Source organism: Colossoma macropomum, unplaced genomic scaffold, assembly GCF_904425465.1.
Source record: "Colossoma macropomum unplaced genomic scaffold, Colossoma_macropomum, whole genome shotgun sequence".
Classification (NCBI taxonomy): Eukaryota; Metazoa; Chordata; class Actinopteri; order Characiformes; family Serrasalmidae; genus Colossoma; species Colossoma macropomum.
Window position 1 is genome coordinate 14,674,158 of NW_023494805.1, and position 17,302 is coordinate 14,691,459.

General features: G+C 37.5%; 1 protein-coding gene across 1 annotated transcript; it reads left to right on the forward strand.

The window, feature by feature from the left end:
- Window positions 1–831: 831 nt before the first annotated feature.
- Window positions 832–14,084, forward strand: sepsecs (Sep (O-phosphoserine) tRNA:Sec (selenocysteine) tRNA synthase). The gene is made up of 11 exons (XM_036596290.1): window positions 832–1,376; window positions 3,192–3,346; window positions 4,042–4,160; window positions 4,299–4,457; window positions 5,352–5,505; window positions 5,849–5,951; window positions 6,053–6,182; window positions 8,209–8,300; window positions 9,459–9,552; window positions 11,632–11,722; window positions 13,442–14,084. The coding sequence occupies exons 1-11, from the start codon at window positions 1,263–1,265 to the stop codon at window positions 13,686–13,688; spliced, it is 1,458 nt and encodes a 485-aa protein (XP_036452183.1). The 5' UTR covers window positions 832–1,262; the 3' UTR covers window positions 13,689–14,084.
- Window positions 14,085–17,302: the final 3,218 nt, after the last annotated feature.

Consider the following 17,302-nt stretch of genomic DNA (forward strand, 5'->3'; position numbering starts at 1 on the left):
TATATCCCCCGAGCAAATGATTAACTATTAATATATTTCTAATATACATCAGATGTTATGTTTTGTTACTTTAAAAAAATAAATAAAATAAAAATGACTCCAAACACGACCACAAAGCTGTAATTTGAGCGGCACAACCGATCAACCAGCCTCAGTGTGTGGAAATAGGCGCACGGCTATCTTGTTTACATTTTAATTCGGAATGGATCTGTCCCTATAGTTTACATAAACGTAAACATTTACAGACGTTTCGATAGTGAACCAACAAAAGAAACACGTTCAGCAGCTCACGAGCCGATGACGGTCGTCAAAGGAGGAGCGTCGGCTTGAGCGGCAGGTGCGCTGCTCCCCCTACTGGCCACAGCTAAAACATCTTCATAGTGTTAAAATTGTAACGATCGTAAACTTTTACTCTATCAGTAGTATAAAGTGAAAGTCTATAAGTTGAACGTGTAGTAAACTAACACAGAAATGCTGTGTGTAAGTTATCATTATTATCATTATGTTCTATTTTCACTCTGTTGATGTTAGTTGTTATTATTATTATTATTATTATTGACGTTGTTGTTACTATTATTTCATTATTGATGTTGTTGACAATAATGTTCGTTATTTAACCGACATTTTTCAGGCTGTTAAAATATTACGCTCAAATGTACACGGTTTGATCGTACAGATACGACAAAGATGAAACAAATGAATAACAAAACTGTCGGTTTATTTGTGTGCCTTGATTTTACGATCAGATTTGACTGTACACAACTCTGATAAATAAGGTCCAAGGTTCCCTGAACAGGTGAGCTCATTTTATTGCGACAGCATAAGCAGGACTTTTACTTTGGAACAGCGGGGATGTTGATGGGCGGAGTAAATACGGAAATACGTCTTCTAACTGAATAAGTCATGCTGACTGGGTGGTTTTGAGAAATGATTATCTAACTCACAGCAGTAGAGTTTGATCTGCTGAATAAGGGTTTCTGAAGTTCGTTTTCCAGAGCAAAAAGGCTGAGTTGGTGCGAAGAAATGACGGATTTACTTTAATTATCTCGAGCAGCAGCAGCAGCAGCTCACAGTCCGACGTCACTCAGCTCTCAGCACTGTAGTTTCAGCTGGAGTAACGCTGGTGTTACAGACAGAGAGTCAGCTACAGCGCAGCGCAGCCAGACCCTGCTGTGATTTCTCAACTCCTGCTCATTTATGTGCGCACTTAGAAAAATCTGCAGGCTTTAACTGGTGAAGCAGCTGTAACGTTACTCTCCGGAATGAACAACGAAAACTTCATCCTTAGCGAAAAGATTGTGTCCCCCTCGTATGTTCGTCAGGGTCTGCAGGCTCGGCGGAGTCACGAGCAGCTGGTCAGAGTTCTGCTGGAGCAGGTAAAGAGACAGTGGCACCTGTTACTACGGCCTCACGTCCATTCATTTAAACTATTATAGACTTCTGTTTCCTTTAACTGTGAATTATAGCAGCTGCCAATGATGCTTAAAAGCATAGTATTTCAGCTTAACATATTAATATTCACATCTGAAAACTTTCACTTGGCCATTTGTTGTATTATTTAATTTATCATATAGACTCTGGTAATTTGGCCACTGGACTACTGTTATTACCAAAACAACAAAAAATCGTTGAGTTCTGAATAAAAGTATGATAATTAAGTGTGTATGTGTGTGTCATATATATATATATATATATATATATATATATATATATATATATATATATATATATATACACACACACACACACTAATATATATTAGTGTATATATACACACACACACACACGAACCTTGTGTTTACACTCATTGTCCGTTTTGTATATAGGTGTATTATTGTGTTAGTGTGTGTTGCGCTGATATGAGTGGATCAGACACAGCAGTGTCCACTCACTGTCCACTCTATTAGACACTCCTACCTTGTTGGCCCACGTTGTAAATGTAAAGTAAAAAGACATAGTTTATGTGTGCGGCAATTAAACATGTCAGCATCTTACAATATTAACTACAGTACAGTCAGTACACAACTTTGCTCCAGGCCTGCAATTAATACAATATAATAAATATGCAGAACATCTTACTGTCTGTGTGAGACAGACAGTAAGATATATAAGAATGTGAATGGTGAAGTGCAGTCCTGAGTAGATCACCGTGTAAATTAAATAATTAAACTGTAACAGCAGTGTAGCATTGTTAAACACGCCTACCTTGCATAATTTGAATTAGTCATCCTATAGCTCTTCATCTGTGGTCAGTTTTCTGACCACGGGACGTTGTTGACGAGTGTTTTTGCATAGCGGACTGTTCTCAACCCAGACATTGAGGTGTGTAAAAACCCCAGCAACACTGCTGTGTTTGATGCACTCATATCAGCCTAACACACTCTACAATGCTACAGCCATGTCAGCGTGACTGCTGTGCTGAGAAAGGTCCTATTCATCCTTTGAATATCTAATCAGTGGTGGTCCCTTTCAAGTTGATAAGGTACAGTGTGGCTGATAAAATATGCAGGAACAGATGGGTTACAGACAGTAATTGTATACAAAAAAAGTGCATCCATATGGTAGGTTTTCTAATGAAGTGGCCAATGATGGACACAAGATTAGTACCTAGTAAACATGCAGCTCAGGATATGAGTGCATTATCCAGGTCTTAACTGTATGAGGGTTTTTGGTTTCATAATGATGCAACAAGAACAGTTTTAGGATTTTTGTCCCATCTCTCTGAAGAAGGGAAGAGCTACACCTTCAGATTACACCTTTTCAGTCAATATTTTTTGTTTTGTTTATCTGTCTTATTAATTCAAAACCTTATTTTATGTCTATGTGTGTATTTATTTTGGAAAATTATACCCAAGAACAGAAATAAATTACTACTACTACTCAAAAAAAAGCTGAAGAAGCTCACACTATATCAAATACTGTTTTAAAAAAACAAAAAAATCTTGTTACTTTTTACTGCATTAATGTCTGTTTATATTTATTCTAATGTTATATAGTCTTTTATTGGTAAAAACATATTTCTTGCCCCAGACAAATGGTTTTAAAAAGTTGGCTTAGGTTTCTAAGACTTCTGCACAGCACTGTATATTTGTCATTTAAATCTACCTCCCAAACACACACACATACACACTTAGACACATATTCATAATTGTCTGGAAGTGTTCATTTACTTCCTCTGCCATCCTTTCAAGGGGAAATGTCCAGAGGAAGGATGGAGCGAGAGCACCATAGAGCTCTTTCTGAATGAACTTGCAGTCATGGACAGTAACAACTTCTTAGGAAACTGTGGTGTGGGGGAGAGAGAGGGGAGAGTAGCGTCCAGTCTGGTAGCCAGACGACATTACAGGTAGGTCTTATATTTGATTTAGGATGTTCTAGCTATTAGCTCGCTCTGGTGAACAAGAGACAAGAGCAGCTCTGTGAAAAATGAGTGTAACTGGGGGAAAAAAATGTATAACTGTGTGTAATAAATCAAGGTGATTCTTTCATTTGTCAGTATACTATCAACAACCGTACTCGAGTATGTTCAATGTAAATCTTTCAGTCATGTTGATTTCCTAGTGTCTTAGGTACACATGAACAACAAACAAAACACAAGCTTTTCTTATTTTTTATTTATTTTTTTTTAAATCATTTTGAACCTGAACTAGCTATTGTAATCCCCATGGAAGCCTATGGGAAAAAACACATTTCACAAATATAAAACGTTGTTTTAAAGCAAACAAAATATGCTTTCTTGTTTTTTGTTTTTTTTTATGAGGCAACATTAGAGTTTTACTTTAACATGGAACCACTGTTCTACTATGCTTAGTATAATTTGAATTTTGTAACTTCTAGTTACATATCACAAGTATAAAAATACAGAACTACTTTTCAACTGGTATTTTTACTGCGCTGTTCTGCCTCATGAAGACTAGATAACTTAATTTAACAACTGTAATGAAAAGAACAAGGAAACTACTGACATGAGTTTACATTCATGTTCAAAACTAAACACAGCTTCAAATTTAGAGGAAGTTTTTGTGGTCCTCTCTCCATCAGACTGATCCACGGCATCGGCCGCTCCGGTGATATCGCTGCTGTTCAGCCGAAGGCTGCTGGCTCCAGTCTCCTCAACAAGATCACCAATTCAGTAGTGCTGGATGTTCTTAAATGTGCAGGTGAATGTCAAATGATTAAGATATTCTAAACAGATGCCACTCTTAAAGTGTTTGCTTGTTGTGTTGATGGGGCTTTTTGAATAAAGGCTCTTACTGTGTTTGTCATACAGAGGCATGATACTTATTTTCTTCACACAGGTGTTAGAAGTGTATCTTCATGCTTTGTGGTCCCCATGGCGACTGGAATGAGCTTGACACTGTGTTTCCTCACCCTGAGACACAAGAGACCAGCAGCACGCTACATTCTTTGGCCTCGCATTGATCAGAAGTCCTGCTTCAAATCTATGGTCACTGCTGGTATGACTTGTACAGTCCTGACTCATGAGTCAGCTGATGTGTGTTTGTATCCTTTAGGGTTGATGTTGATGGTTTAATATTTGGTTACCCATGGGAACAAAAACATTTGATTTCCTGTGCACACCCTTGGTTTCCTTTACAAGAATCCAGGTTATCAAATACCATCAATAATGTAGTATAAGTACAGATAGATAACACTCACTGCGTCCTGTCATACATATCAAGTCAATGATTGCTATGGAGTTTTATTGAGTTTACACATGAATTGCAGAGGTGTTGTACAAAAGTACACTGTACAAAAAGTCAAAATAACCCGTTCAGTTACTTCATTTCCAGACAAAACAGCCATTTACAAGTACAAGTTCTTTATCTTGAGCATCAAGACAAAAAGCCTGTATAGCAGAAAATTTCACAAAAGCCTCAACCACTCAGTAAATCATCAAATGTATCAAAATTTAATTTGTCCGCTCTTTACTTTTGTTCACCCTACGCTGCACTTTTACTCTTTTAGAAAAAACTGGAGTTCAAAAAATGATAACAAGAGACAGAGAAAATAGGCCGTCTGCATGCACTAAACACGGAAAAAAAAAATTTTATATTAAGTTGTTTAGTTTAAGCTGAACTTAATGGCCTTTTTGACTGGGCTTTAAATAAATGAAAGGGTGGTTTCTGACTTTTGCACAGTACTGGACGCAAGACAACCTCAGTGTAGATCCTTATATATATATATATATAATATATATATATATATATATATATATATATATATATATATATATATATAAGGATCTACACTGAGGTTGTCTTGCGTCCAGTACTGTATGTATATATATATATGTATGTATGTATATGTATGTGTAACATGCCTCTCTCATGTGATGTAAATATGAGCAGGTTTTGAGCCAGTGGTTATTGAGAACGTTCTAGAAGGAGATGAACTGAGGACAGATCTGGAGGCAGTTGAGAAGAAGATTGAGGAACTTGGAGCTGAGAACATCCTCTGTATCCATTCCACCACTTCCTGCTTTGCTCCTCGTGTTCCTGACAGGCAGGTCACCTGCTCAGTTAGAGTTCTGATTGGGGCAGTTACAGTTGAAATGAAATATGTCTGTGCATTTAGTTTCATCTGACAGTGACTGAGAGTCTTCTGCAGTTTTTTAGCTGTTTTTGCTTTGAGATCACCATCGGTTAATTACTGGTACAGCTATAATAAGCCAAGTTGAACCTGCGGCAGGAGGTTTGCTACCTTGCTACCGTCACGCAGCACAGCACCCTAACGTGCATTTTCATTAGTAATATTATAAAATGTGAAACACTTTTGAGCATAAATCCATAGTAACTCAATATAATAGTACAGTAAGAATATCACTTTCATGTCTTTTGTTGTACAGATTGGAGGAGCTAGCTGTTATGTGTGCCAAATATAATATCCCTCACATAGTCAACAATGCCTATGGAGTACAGTCATCTAAGTGCATGCACCTCATACAGCAGGTAACCAGGCTTGTTTTTCTTTGAGTGATTTATTTAGGATGTAGTGTTGCTGCAATAGGTTAAGCTCTTTGATCAGGGCAGATAACTTAGGTTCTTTGCAGGGCGCACGAGTGGGGAGAATTGATGCTTTTGTTCAAAGCTTGGACAAAAACTTCATGGTTCCGGTTGGAGGTGCTATCATTGCTGGCTTTGATGATGAATTCATTAAGGAAATCAGTAAAATGTACCCTGGTGAGTGTCCTGTTTGTGTTTTCTATGTCTTTTTTAATACATTTTGTACACAAGATAATCAGTTTGACTAATTTCATAGCAGTGAATGTTATTTCCGTGTTTATCTCTATCTTACCGAACTTCTGTCCCATTTAGATCCTTGCAGTTTGCCCCCAGAGTATTTATTAATCATGCACACCCATGCTGGATATAGTAAAATCTATCAGTTTGTGGAACTCGGGCTTTTTGTGTGTTGCTGTGTTTTCTATCACTATATAAATGTATGATGCTGCCTTTAATATTTATTGCACTGTAATAGTTTTTGAGCGAGTGTGAGCTCACATTCAGAATGGAATTGAGATCTCTAAGAGCTTATTAGTGATCACTCAGGATAACAACTAGAAGTGACTAAAATGTTAAGTATATTCCTAATCAACGTATTAGGCTTGTTCAAATGGTAGTTTCTGACCCATACAATAAAAAAGTTACTCATTTTTGGTTACACATAACTGACACAGCTCTGAGAAATCACATTAGTATAAGCATAGACATAGACACTCTTTTTCCAATTAAATATAATTCCCTGTGCTTGTTGAAGGACAACTGTGAAGAGTATAAAACAAATAACATCTTAATCCAATATTATATAATGCTTTTTACCTTGTCATTTGTGCTTTTGTGGTGTTGATTTTGTATCCTAATCATCATATATTTCATTGGCTGTCTTATTAGAGGGGTGGAGTAAGGGGTGTGGCCCCTGCGTCATGTTAGAGAGCTAAACAGTGGCTGCAGCAGAGCACAGTAAACAGAGACCATGCATGTTTGACTTATTAAGCTTTAACTTTTTTACACTGTGAATCAGACATAGTCACTAAATCTTAAACATGTACTAGCCTATACAAGCATATAATTACACAGCAGTGTTTAATGCAGACCCCTCGTAATTCACTTCGTTATTAGCCTTTGTTTACCTGTTTTGCCATTGCTAAGATAATGCTATTTTCAGCCAGCTTGGTAATGGAGATTTCATTGTTATTACCAAGCTAGTGGTGGTTAATATTTGCAGTTTATAGCAGCTCTCCAGATTAAACACAAACATTTAAAGCTCGTAATGGATATTCAAGTGACATATTCTTTATTCAAGATTCTTTACTGTCATTGCACAGGGTAGAACGAAATTGGGTAGCAATGCTAATGGTAAACAAAAAAAGATTAAACTAGGCATAAAGCAAAGAAATATAGGCTAATATAAAATATAAAATGCAAGATATTAAAAGAAAGACTATGTAATTTAAAATTATTGAAAAGTAAAACTAGAAAATTAAACTAAAATAATTTAAAATAAAATTATAAAAGTAAAGTAAGTAAAATTAAGAGGGTGAATATAAAAGAATGTAGCAGCTATGGTATTGCACACGAGGGTATTGCACATATGTGAAAGGGAGTATTTCTATTTGCAGATTTCTGTTTGCAGTTATTTATGATCTCAAAGACTGAACATTGTTGGAGCCTGTTAGCTTAGCGATGTGGTTAGTTAACTCAAGATGAGGACGGAACATAGCCCATAGGAAGTGAGTAAGAGTGTTTTATTCAAGGGAGGAATGGGATGCTTGATTGTTGTGACAATCAGCAGCAGATCCTCAGTAAAAAGGACAATATGACAAAATGGCAGAGACTATAAATCTCATAATTTTGTGGACAGTAGATACAGCGATCAGTATCGTGCATGTAAACTTGCAAAGAAAATGCAGTTTTGTTTATTGTCTCCCTTAACGGAGAAAAGTAAATTAAAAGGCAGAAATGGCTGCTTTTTGCCTCAGAATTAACAAGTAATCATTTACAGAGGTTTGACTCCTATCAGCATTACCAGGATTGTTAGGTGAATAATTACACTTTATCCCCTCATTCCAAATGACTTTTTTCCCCATGTATTCCAGCTCTATTTGTGCTACTGCACTCATACGCTATTGTCATTATTGTCATCTGTGTTCGTTGCTCTTGCCTGGATTTATTCTGATTAATAATTCCGTTTTCTGTTCTCCAACAGGTCGCGCATCAGCCTCCCCGTCTCTGGACGTCCTCATCACTCTGCTCACCCTGGGGGCCAGCGGCTATAAGAAACTCCTCTCTGAGAGAAAGGTGAGCAGTTTGATGCACTGCTGTGATAAATTTAATACCTAATACAGTGGAATTTCTCACTCTTGCTGCTGCTTCTAATGTTAGCAAGGGAAGAGCTGCTTGGAGATATTGATTGTGGAGAAGCTGAGGCTTTTCCAAAAAAGCTGTGGTACTTGTGTGTGATGCTATTGACTCAGCAGCCCACTGCAGTGCTTTCACTAATCCATGTAGTACTGCAGGCTGGAGATGCACAGACACTTTCTCAACTCACTTTCAGCCTTTTTTCATAGATAGACACATGTTCTCAATTGCTTTGCACTATTTTTAAGTTATTTTATAAAATACGCATAGGCAATTACTTGATATTGTAAAAACATTAGTGTTTGTGTCACAAAGGAACAACTGCAGTGATTATTTTAAAGTGAGTTGCAGAGAGGAGACAAATTTATCAGTCTCATATGAAAAGGAATTTATATATATTTTATATTATATATATATATTGAATGTGTTTTTATTATTAGCATTCAATAGCTAGCCAAAAAACAGTTTCAGTTTAGGAATATACATCTTTATATCTTTTCATATTAATAGAATTAGAATGTGGAAATTGATGCATTGCATAATTAATATGTGGATGATCCTCTGCTGTACTGAATTATATACGTGATTACAATAGCATTTTAGCATACAGATGTGATAGTGTCTCCAGAACTATTAAAAAACCTGCAAGATAATGAGAAAGCCCTTTTTTTCTATGCTCACTTGGGACTTGGGATTATTATCCAGTGCTGCTGCATCAGCTTTATCTCTTGCTCTGCTATAGTCTCATTGTAATTGATCCCAGTGCTGAATCTCAGTGCTGCCAGCACTGCCGTTTCTGCTACAGTGCTGCCACTAAAGCAAGAGGAGGGGTGCTAAGCGAGCCATGTATAGAATCGGGAATAGAGAGAGAGAGAGAGAGAGAGAGAGAGAGAGAGAGAGACAGAGAGAGAGAGAGAGAGAGAGAGAGACAGAGAGGCAGAGAGGCAGAGTGGGAGCAGTGATGGAGGCGCAGATGGATGGAGCAGGCCAGCAGATGGAAAATTGCAACCTGAGCAGTAAACAGAGTGTGCAGCTAAAAAAAGGCTGAGTCTAGTCAGAGCGGGGCTATTTATAACTGTGCTTTTGTGTGGCCTAAAGGAGCTGTACACCCACCTGGCTCAGGAACTAAAGGCACTGGCTGAAAGGCATGGAGAGAGACTGCTACATACGCCACATAACCCCATATCACTGGGTGAGACACACACACACACACACATACATGTCACTATGCCGATACAAACATTTCTCATCTCCTTTGAATGAACCCTTTAATGCCTACACTAAAACAGAGCTATCTGTGATGTTTAATCTGCTCTTCCCCTTTATTGACTGTGTGATATGAGAGATGCCACAGTGTGATATATAAACAAGGCCAGTGTATCTGATATATCTAACAAAGCCAAAAGTCTGTAGATTTAGGTTTATCACACATAAACAAATGTAGAAATACACTCCACAGTTTAATCACATTTTATTGTTAAATCAGTTAAACAAATTAATAATAATTTCTGGCCAATCTAAATAGCGTTCTGAAACTTTGTACACAACCACTCAGAAACTATCATAGTTCATCCCACAATAAAGGCAGCATTGTACTTCTTTATAGTGATCGAAAACACAGTAGCACACAGAAAGCTTCAATTCCACATAGATACATTTTTCTGTATCTGAAGTTCACACTCGTATATACTCTTGCAGCAGATTTTGACAAATAAAGATGTCAAAGAGAAACCAGGTGTCTCAATACTTCCATAGTATACTAACCACTTTAAGGGCAAGTAGCATTAATTTATTCCAACGCTTCCACCCTATGATGATACAAGACATTACCAAGACTGTGTAGACATCAATGAGAACGCAGACTTTACGTCAACCCAACCAACACTGCAACGCTCTTCTCTAAAGCGTGCGTCCGCTCACCACAGGCACTTTTGCCCAATGAAGACAACATAATGGAGTTAAAATTGGACTGTGGAATTTTACAACTCTGCAAACTTAAAACCTAAACCCAATCATCGTAGGCTGAAGTGTACTGCCATGTTGGGCATCAAAAATGTTTATGGACCAGTTATATCTTACCTTTGATTACCTTTGATGCATTGAAGTAGATGTTTTCTTGTCACGTTTTGACACAGCCCATATTAGCATTTGTAGTGAAAGGGCATTGTAAGTGCAGACCACTGATAACAGAGTTTCTTAAATTTCTTTATCTTAAAAAATGCAGCTCAATAAATATTCTTCCCCCTTTAAATGGATATGCCTGTGGCCAATCTGGGTAGGCCTATGCCTACACGTGGCTATGTCCCTGGAATGTGGTGTAAGGGGAGGAGGCAGGAGAGGCCACTGCAGTTTAAAATATTAAATTGGGCTTCGTGTTCTATGTACTTCAATAATTGCACATTATACCCTTTTGCATTGTGCAGCAAAGTATTATAAAGGTATCTGAACGTTAAGGTAACATGTTAACTAACTAACTTTAGTTTGCTAGTGCAAGCTAACTGTTGATCAAGGTGCAATTCTATGACGTGAGGTCTCACATGCTAATTTGTCATTTCAATTTGCAAAACATTAGTGTTTGATTTGAGAAAAAATTACCCTACAAAAATCCAGGCTCTAGAGAGAGAGACATGTAGTCATATGCAAAAGTTTGGGGTGTTCAGACTTTTGCATATGACTGTAGTTTATAGTGTACAGTTTGAGGGTGTAGTGCCTGAATTAAGGCTCTCTGAAAGTCCCCTTATAGCTGATGAGGTGTTAGGTTTGATAGGGTTAAAGCAATAAGCTGTGGGAGGCTGTGCATTATAGTGATTTTGCCATTGTTTAAGGAGTGTTGTTAGGCATGTCAGTTGAGCATGCTTTTATAAACCAGCAACAAGATATTGTGATAAATAAAATACACTGATGTTCAAATAAATAATGTATTTTTCTAGGTGCATTAATACAGAATTGCCCATTACTTTTTATACATAATGACCTATACAGTGCTAAAGTTGGTCAAATTACATTTTGTTGATTTTCTAAGTGAGCATAATTTACACACCATTACAGAGAATCCACTTTTGCAAATTTAATACATACTGTTTATTTGCTGAATTTTATTTTGTATAGTAAATGATGTAAAAATGTGTTCTAAAATTAGCCTAAAAAAATTGCCTAAAACATGTAATTTGATAAGACTTTTTCAAACATGTGCATACATCTATAATTAACCACTCAGTAAAGTGGAATACATTAAAAGCTGTTTCTTGTATACATTTTATCCTGTTGTCAGCTATGTCTTTGGATGGTCTTCAGTCGCGCTGTGATAAAGCAATTACCCAGCTGGGCTCCATGCTGTTCACCAGGCAGGTGTCTGGAGCCAGGTGAGCTATTCTGCTGTCTTAAAAAAAAAAAAGATGCTGAATGCTTCTGTTCCCACTGTTGTCAACTGCTATCTTTGCTTAGAATGACTAAAATGTAATATTTAATTATTTGTTAAGCAAAAACAGCTTGTTGTCCTTATGCTTATTAATGAGTAACTAAATTGTCTCTAAAGCACTTTTGTTTTATTTAGTGTGAAGTGTATTTTCCCACAGTAAGAGTACTGAAATGTTCACAGTCCACTGTGGAAAATGACCAAAATTCTGCAATATTAATGACAGGATTTCGTATTGCTGTCAGTTTCATTACTGCGAATGGAGTGAGTGATGGAGATACATAAATATTTAAGAAGGAATCATAAATAACTAATTCAAGTAATTTCTGTTATTGCTTCCAGTTTGTACAATACCAGTCTTTTTATTTGTGCTTGCTTGCTTATTTTTCACATGTTTATCTAGGCAGGTCCTCACTTAGTAGGTTTACATATATCGACTAATAAAGGAGAATGCTTTAGTTAATGAAATGCTTGGCTCTTTGACTTGGTCGACGTATCTTTACGTGGTGTAAACCTTGCTTGTTTCAGGTATTAGTGGGCATGTTCATTAATGCATGTTCATTAAACATCTTCCATAGGATGAAAATAGAGTTTTGTCAGACATTAAAAGTGAGGCTCAGGTCGATATTTTGAATCTATTGAAAACCATAGAGCAAAACAGAGTAAGTTTTTATTACGTGTCCATAGTGCTCTCCAGGCCCGTAATGGATTTCAGTGTACATACTCAAGACCTTTTCTATTGATTTTTCTGCTTCACTGACCTGATGGATGCACCGCTTACATGCTTTTACCGGACTTCAAATGGATCTACTAATGCATTTTTTGAGGTGTAGCAATATGTAATTGTTATGCTCTCCTCACAGTGGTTGATGTATGTGAGGATCTTTGAAAACTACTGTTTAGTATTTCTTTTTTCAACATCACTTAGGCAGGTCATATACCTTTAACATTCTGAATAACCACATTAATCTGTGTAGGTTTAGTAACTGCCACCCACATGGAAATATATAGGGCTTTTTGATAAGTCTGATGAAGGGCTCAGGGTGAAATGGAAAATGCTAAGGCCTGACTACTGCTTGTCTCAGAGGAGACAATTTTGTCTCTGTAAGCAATTTTGTTGGGATGCTAAGTGGCCTTGAACAGAGCCTCTGTGTAATTTAAATGAGCCTGCTAACTTCAAAAAAAAAACTTCTGGTAACGCAGCCCTGTGTCTAATGCAGTGTGTTATCGTTAGGCTAATGCAGCATTTAGCTTTTCAGAAAGGTCAGCAAGAGAAGAGCCCTGAAGTAACAGAAAACATAAAGGGGTATAAAGTCTTACTGTGAGGCTAGAATGACTATCCAGCTTAGTTCTGGATTGTATAGAGAAGATTCAGTATTAGAAGTTGGTTGCATTTTCTACTTATTATCCAATCAGTCCCAAACATATTCAGTGAAGTTTAGGTCTGGACTCTAGGGAGGTCAGTCCAGAACACCAACAGCTTCTTTGTTTGATTTGCAAGTTTTCTTCTATATTGTGTAAAACTAAAAGTCAGTATAGTTGTGAGACACTACTGTTGATATACGAGTCTGGACAATATATCGCCCGAGCATGCTTCCAGCATGGTGTCATTAATTTAATGTTATGCTTTGTTCCTGAATCAATGTCCTTTTTTCTCTTGTTTCAGGGTTGTCCCACTAGGGATGAAACAAACTGTGAGTGGGCACACATTCCATGGTTTCATGTCACATTCGGATGCTTACCCATGTCCATACCTTAATGCTGCTTCTGCCATTGGCATCACCAAAAATGATGTGGAACTCTCCATCAAAAGGCTGGACAAGTGCCTCAAAGCCCTTAAGAAAGACGGAAACGTGGAGACGAGTGAGCTGGGGACACCGTCTGAAGGATCAGATGAACAAACGGTGCCCTGAATCAAATGCTAGCTTAAAAAGATGTTTTGCGCATTTCTCTTGGGGGGCAGAGGGGGATAAAAGACTCAATAAATATTTCCACTGTGAACTGGAACTGAGCAGTAGCTTTAGAGGGAATGCTGAATTTTTAGTTGAGGATTGTTGGTCGTTCTGCCAAGCCAAAGAGTGAAGTCTAGGTAGAGTATGTGAATGAAGCTGCCTTAACTGGAAAAAAAAAGGTTGCAACTTTTTAACCTGCTTGACTTCAAATTTTGAGTTCATTGAACTTCAAATAATAAGTTAACACATGTAAAACACAAATGATTCTACTGTTAACTTGATATTAGAAGTCCAGGGAGCTCAAAATCTTAAGTTAACCAGATTACTTACTTTTTTACAATAAAAAGTTGCACATTTTTTGTGACCACTATGGCATTTCATGCCTTTTGTCTTGGCATTATTGCTGTTATAATTTGGAAAGTCATTCTTCATGGTGATGCTGTGCTCAACAGCAGCTCTTTAATGGTGACATTTGCAAGTCAATAAACTAGCTACACTGGACCCCATGAGATTTTTTTTTTATTAGAAATAATGCCTGCAAAACAGCCCTAATTTGAGGAAAATCTTTACACAAAAGTACCATACAGGACTGTGGTGTATATAACTCCATTAGAGATAAAAGAATACACATTTGGCCTCTGATGGAGAGTGTTTGCCTATTACAATTCAATTTACAACCAGATGACTCCATTTTCAAACAATACAGCCTTATGTTGTAATATTATAGCAGATTCAGTAACACTTTATCATGAGCTAATGCCTTTGCAATTCTTTATCCTTATTACTGGTAAAACTGATATGCACCCAGCAATGCTAATACATCCCACTGGTGTTACTGATCTGTATCTGCAGAGGATGAAATACCAAAGGAATGCTAGAAGTGAAATGTAGGCTCCCTATGAGTTTGGATCAATAGCACTGCATATAAAGCAGTATGTTAGAGCAGAGCTTAAGGAGCCATTTAAAACGAGCAGTGGAAAGCCTATAAGGAAAGAAGCCTGTAAGTGACAATAGGTACTACTATGGGTACTAAACAGCCACTGAGGTGGTACCCTCAAGGGAATGTCTTCAGTACCATCAGTTAGGGAACATAATTTTACTATATTCTATTGCAATTATGTTTTTCAAGATGCATTTTTCTGTTTTAAAATGTTGAGCTTCAAAGGGGTACAAATATCCAACTTTCTGCTAGGAACCTTTAAAACTCGGTCAAGGTACACAATTTGACCCTGAATACCAATTTTTATTTGTACCTTGGTGAACAAAAATGTACCTGTACTCTACCTTTTTTCTGACAATGTAGGCAATTGACCTATTCATGCTCCCCACAGATGCTAATCTTTGGTCAGAAGTGTTGTCCAACTGACCATGGGCAGATTTTACAGTATGTTGACAGATGGATGATTATGATTTGACAAGAATTGTAGCACACAAAGTTTTTTGTCCGAGCACGTTATTAATTTCCAGTTTTTTTTTGTAATCGAGCCAATGCTTGTAAATTTGTCATTTAGCATGCTTGTAAATTTGTTGTCATTTAGTTTCAGTTAGCTACAACAACATTATATAATGCATCTAAACAAACGTTACAGCATTCTGTAAACCTTCTACAACATTTACTATGAAAAGATGGATTTGTCAGTGGAGTATGGCCAGGCCAGTTTTGTTACAACAGCTGAAGTGTGACATCACCGTTGCTAGCTGACTACGTCAAATAGTATCTGACAAAAGTGGAAATACTGTGATTTTCCCAAAGAGGAGACATTTTTAACAAAAGGAGATTTCAGAGGAAAATCAGAATCAAAAAGATTATTTTACTAATTAACAAAGAAGTCTTTTATAGAAACTCAGCAAACTGACGTCCCCCTGAGTTCCCTCCATGTTCTAAGCCTTATAAGACTTCCATTATCTCCAGAATAAGTCTGATAAATAGGGACGTTTATTACACTTGAATGGACTGCCGTAAGTTGTACTGAAGCACACTGACTGATCAATAATCTATATATGTTTGGCACACGTTCAGTGTCATTGCTTTGCTACTGATATTCATGCATAGCATAGGCTGATGTTGCATTAAATTAGCTACAGTGAACACTTTATGTTTTCATCAGTCTCTTTATAAGGAAAAGTGAGGTGTGGATACAATAATGTAGGAGTTTTGTACTTGCTGGTTAGATTGAATGCATAGCAACTGTTTCTCAGTCAGAGGTGTTGAGTCAGCACTACCACCAGTTTACAAAGCTTTTTATATGCAGCACGGCAACATTTACATTAATAATTCATGGAGGATCAGCCGGTACTGTTCTCCAGAAAATGCTTCAGACTTTCTGTCACTTTTCACCATCTCTCTCTCTCTCTCTCTCTCTCTCTCTCTCTCTCTCTCATGCTTCTGTATTAGCAGGATATTTTAACTGCACTCTGGTTGACATGTGGAGGGAAGCTTTTCCCACATCCAGTATATATGGGTGAAAACTTCTATGTACAGAAGTGTAATAGAGACCAATAGAGGCTGTATTGTCCCCTTTCCACTATCTGACCATCACTATATTAGCATGTCTCTCTCTTGTATGCCAACCATAGAATGGCAGTCATATTGGCATAAGAATAGCAGATTAGTACAGGCCCACCACTTTGTGCACTTCTTCATTAGTTTTTGGGAGGCTTGGAGAGAGAGAGAAAGGCTTAGCTTAAGTCCCTTAGTCGGGGTGGGATGTTGGGAAAGTCCAAGTTAAAATTCTTCTGTCAGCAGTATACTGCACATAATACAAGTTTGCTAAAAAAACGAGATGAGCAGGAGCTTTCCTAAGTCAAGCAGTAGTGAGAATGAGACGGATGATGGAAGAGCTGCTGAAGAGCTCAAGATAACAAAGTATTGTTGAGAAACTTGTTAGAGGAGGGAGGCTGTTGTTGAGCACTGGTCCAGGCATGGTTCACAGTCCAATGATATAGAGTCCTCTGTCTCTGTGTGTCTCTCTCCACACTTTTTGTAGCCATTTTTACTCTTTCTGATTCTGCTGATTCAGTTTTCTTTGTCCCCTCTATGCCAGTATTGTTTCACTCCTCACTTCATCTCTCTCTCTCTCTCTCTCTGTCTCTCTGTCTCTCTGTGCTGACTCAACTTTATTTTCACTCCATCTATAGGCTACAGTCCTTCATTTTCCATCCTCACTCTGTGTACTGCTCTCTCGTCTGCTGCTGACTCTGCACTCAGAGTGTGAGTACAGAGTAGCTCAGAGCCAGAAATAAATATGTGGCTGATAATTACGTAATATTGATCAGCATCACTGCAGTGCTTCATTATGGAACTGCTAATACTTCTGTTAGTCTGACTCTTTGTCAGAGTACTCTGTGTACCTTTATCTATACATACTTGGAGTCTTCAACGTTAATAAAGGTAAGTATGTTGTTCAACTTAATTTATTTATTTATTTTTTTTTTTTTGAATAGGCAGACACACTAGTTCTGGAGCAGCACTGCCCACCATGTTGTAGTGTTTTCCTGTTCTAACACACCTAGTTCACCTCAGGAAGGGCTTATTAAATGGCTCACTGGCTCCATCAGGTGTATTGGAAACAGAA

What these genes read in the sequence shown, in the direction of transcription:
- sepsecs (XM_036596290.1), top strand. Translation starts at nt 1,263, where the DNA reads ATGAACAACGAAAACTTCATCCTTAGCGAAAAGATTGTGTCCCCCTCG. An exon ending in CAAATCTATGGTCACTGCTG is followed by an intron (nt 4,458 to 5,351) that starts GTATGACTTGTA and finishes AAATATGAGCAG; the next exon opens with GTTTTGAGCCAGTGGTTATT. An exon ending in AGGCAGGTGTCTGGAGCCAG is followed by an intron (nt 11,723 to 13,441) that starts GTGAGCTATTCT and finishes CTCTTGTTTCAG; the next exon opens with GGTTGTCCCACTAGGGATGA.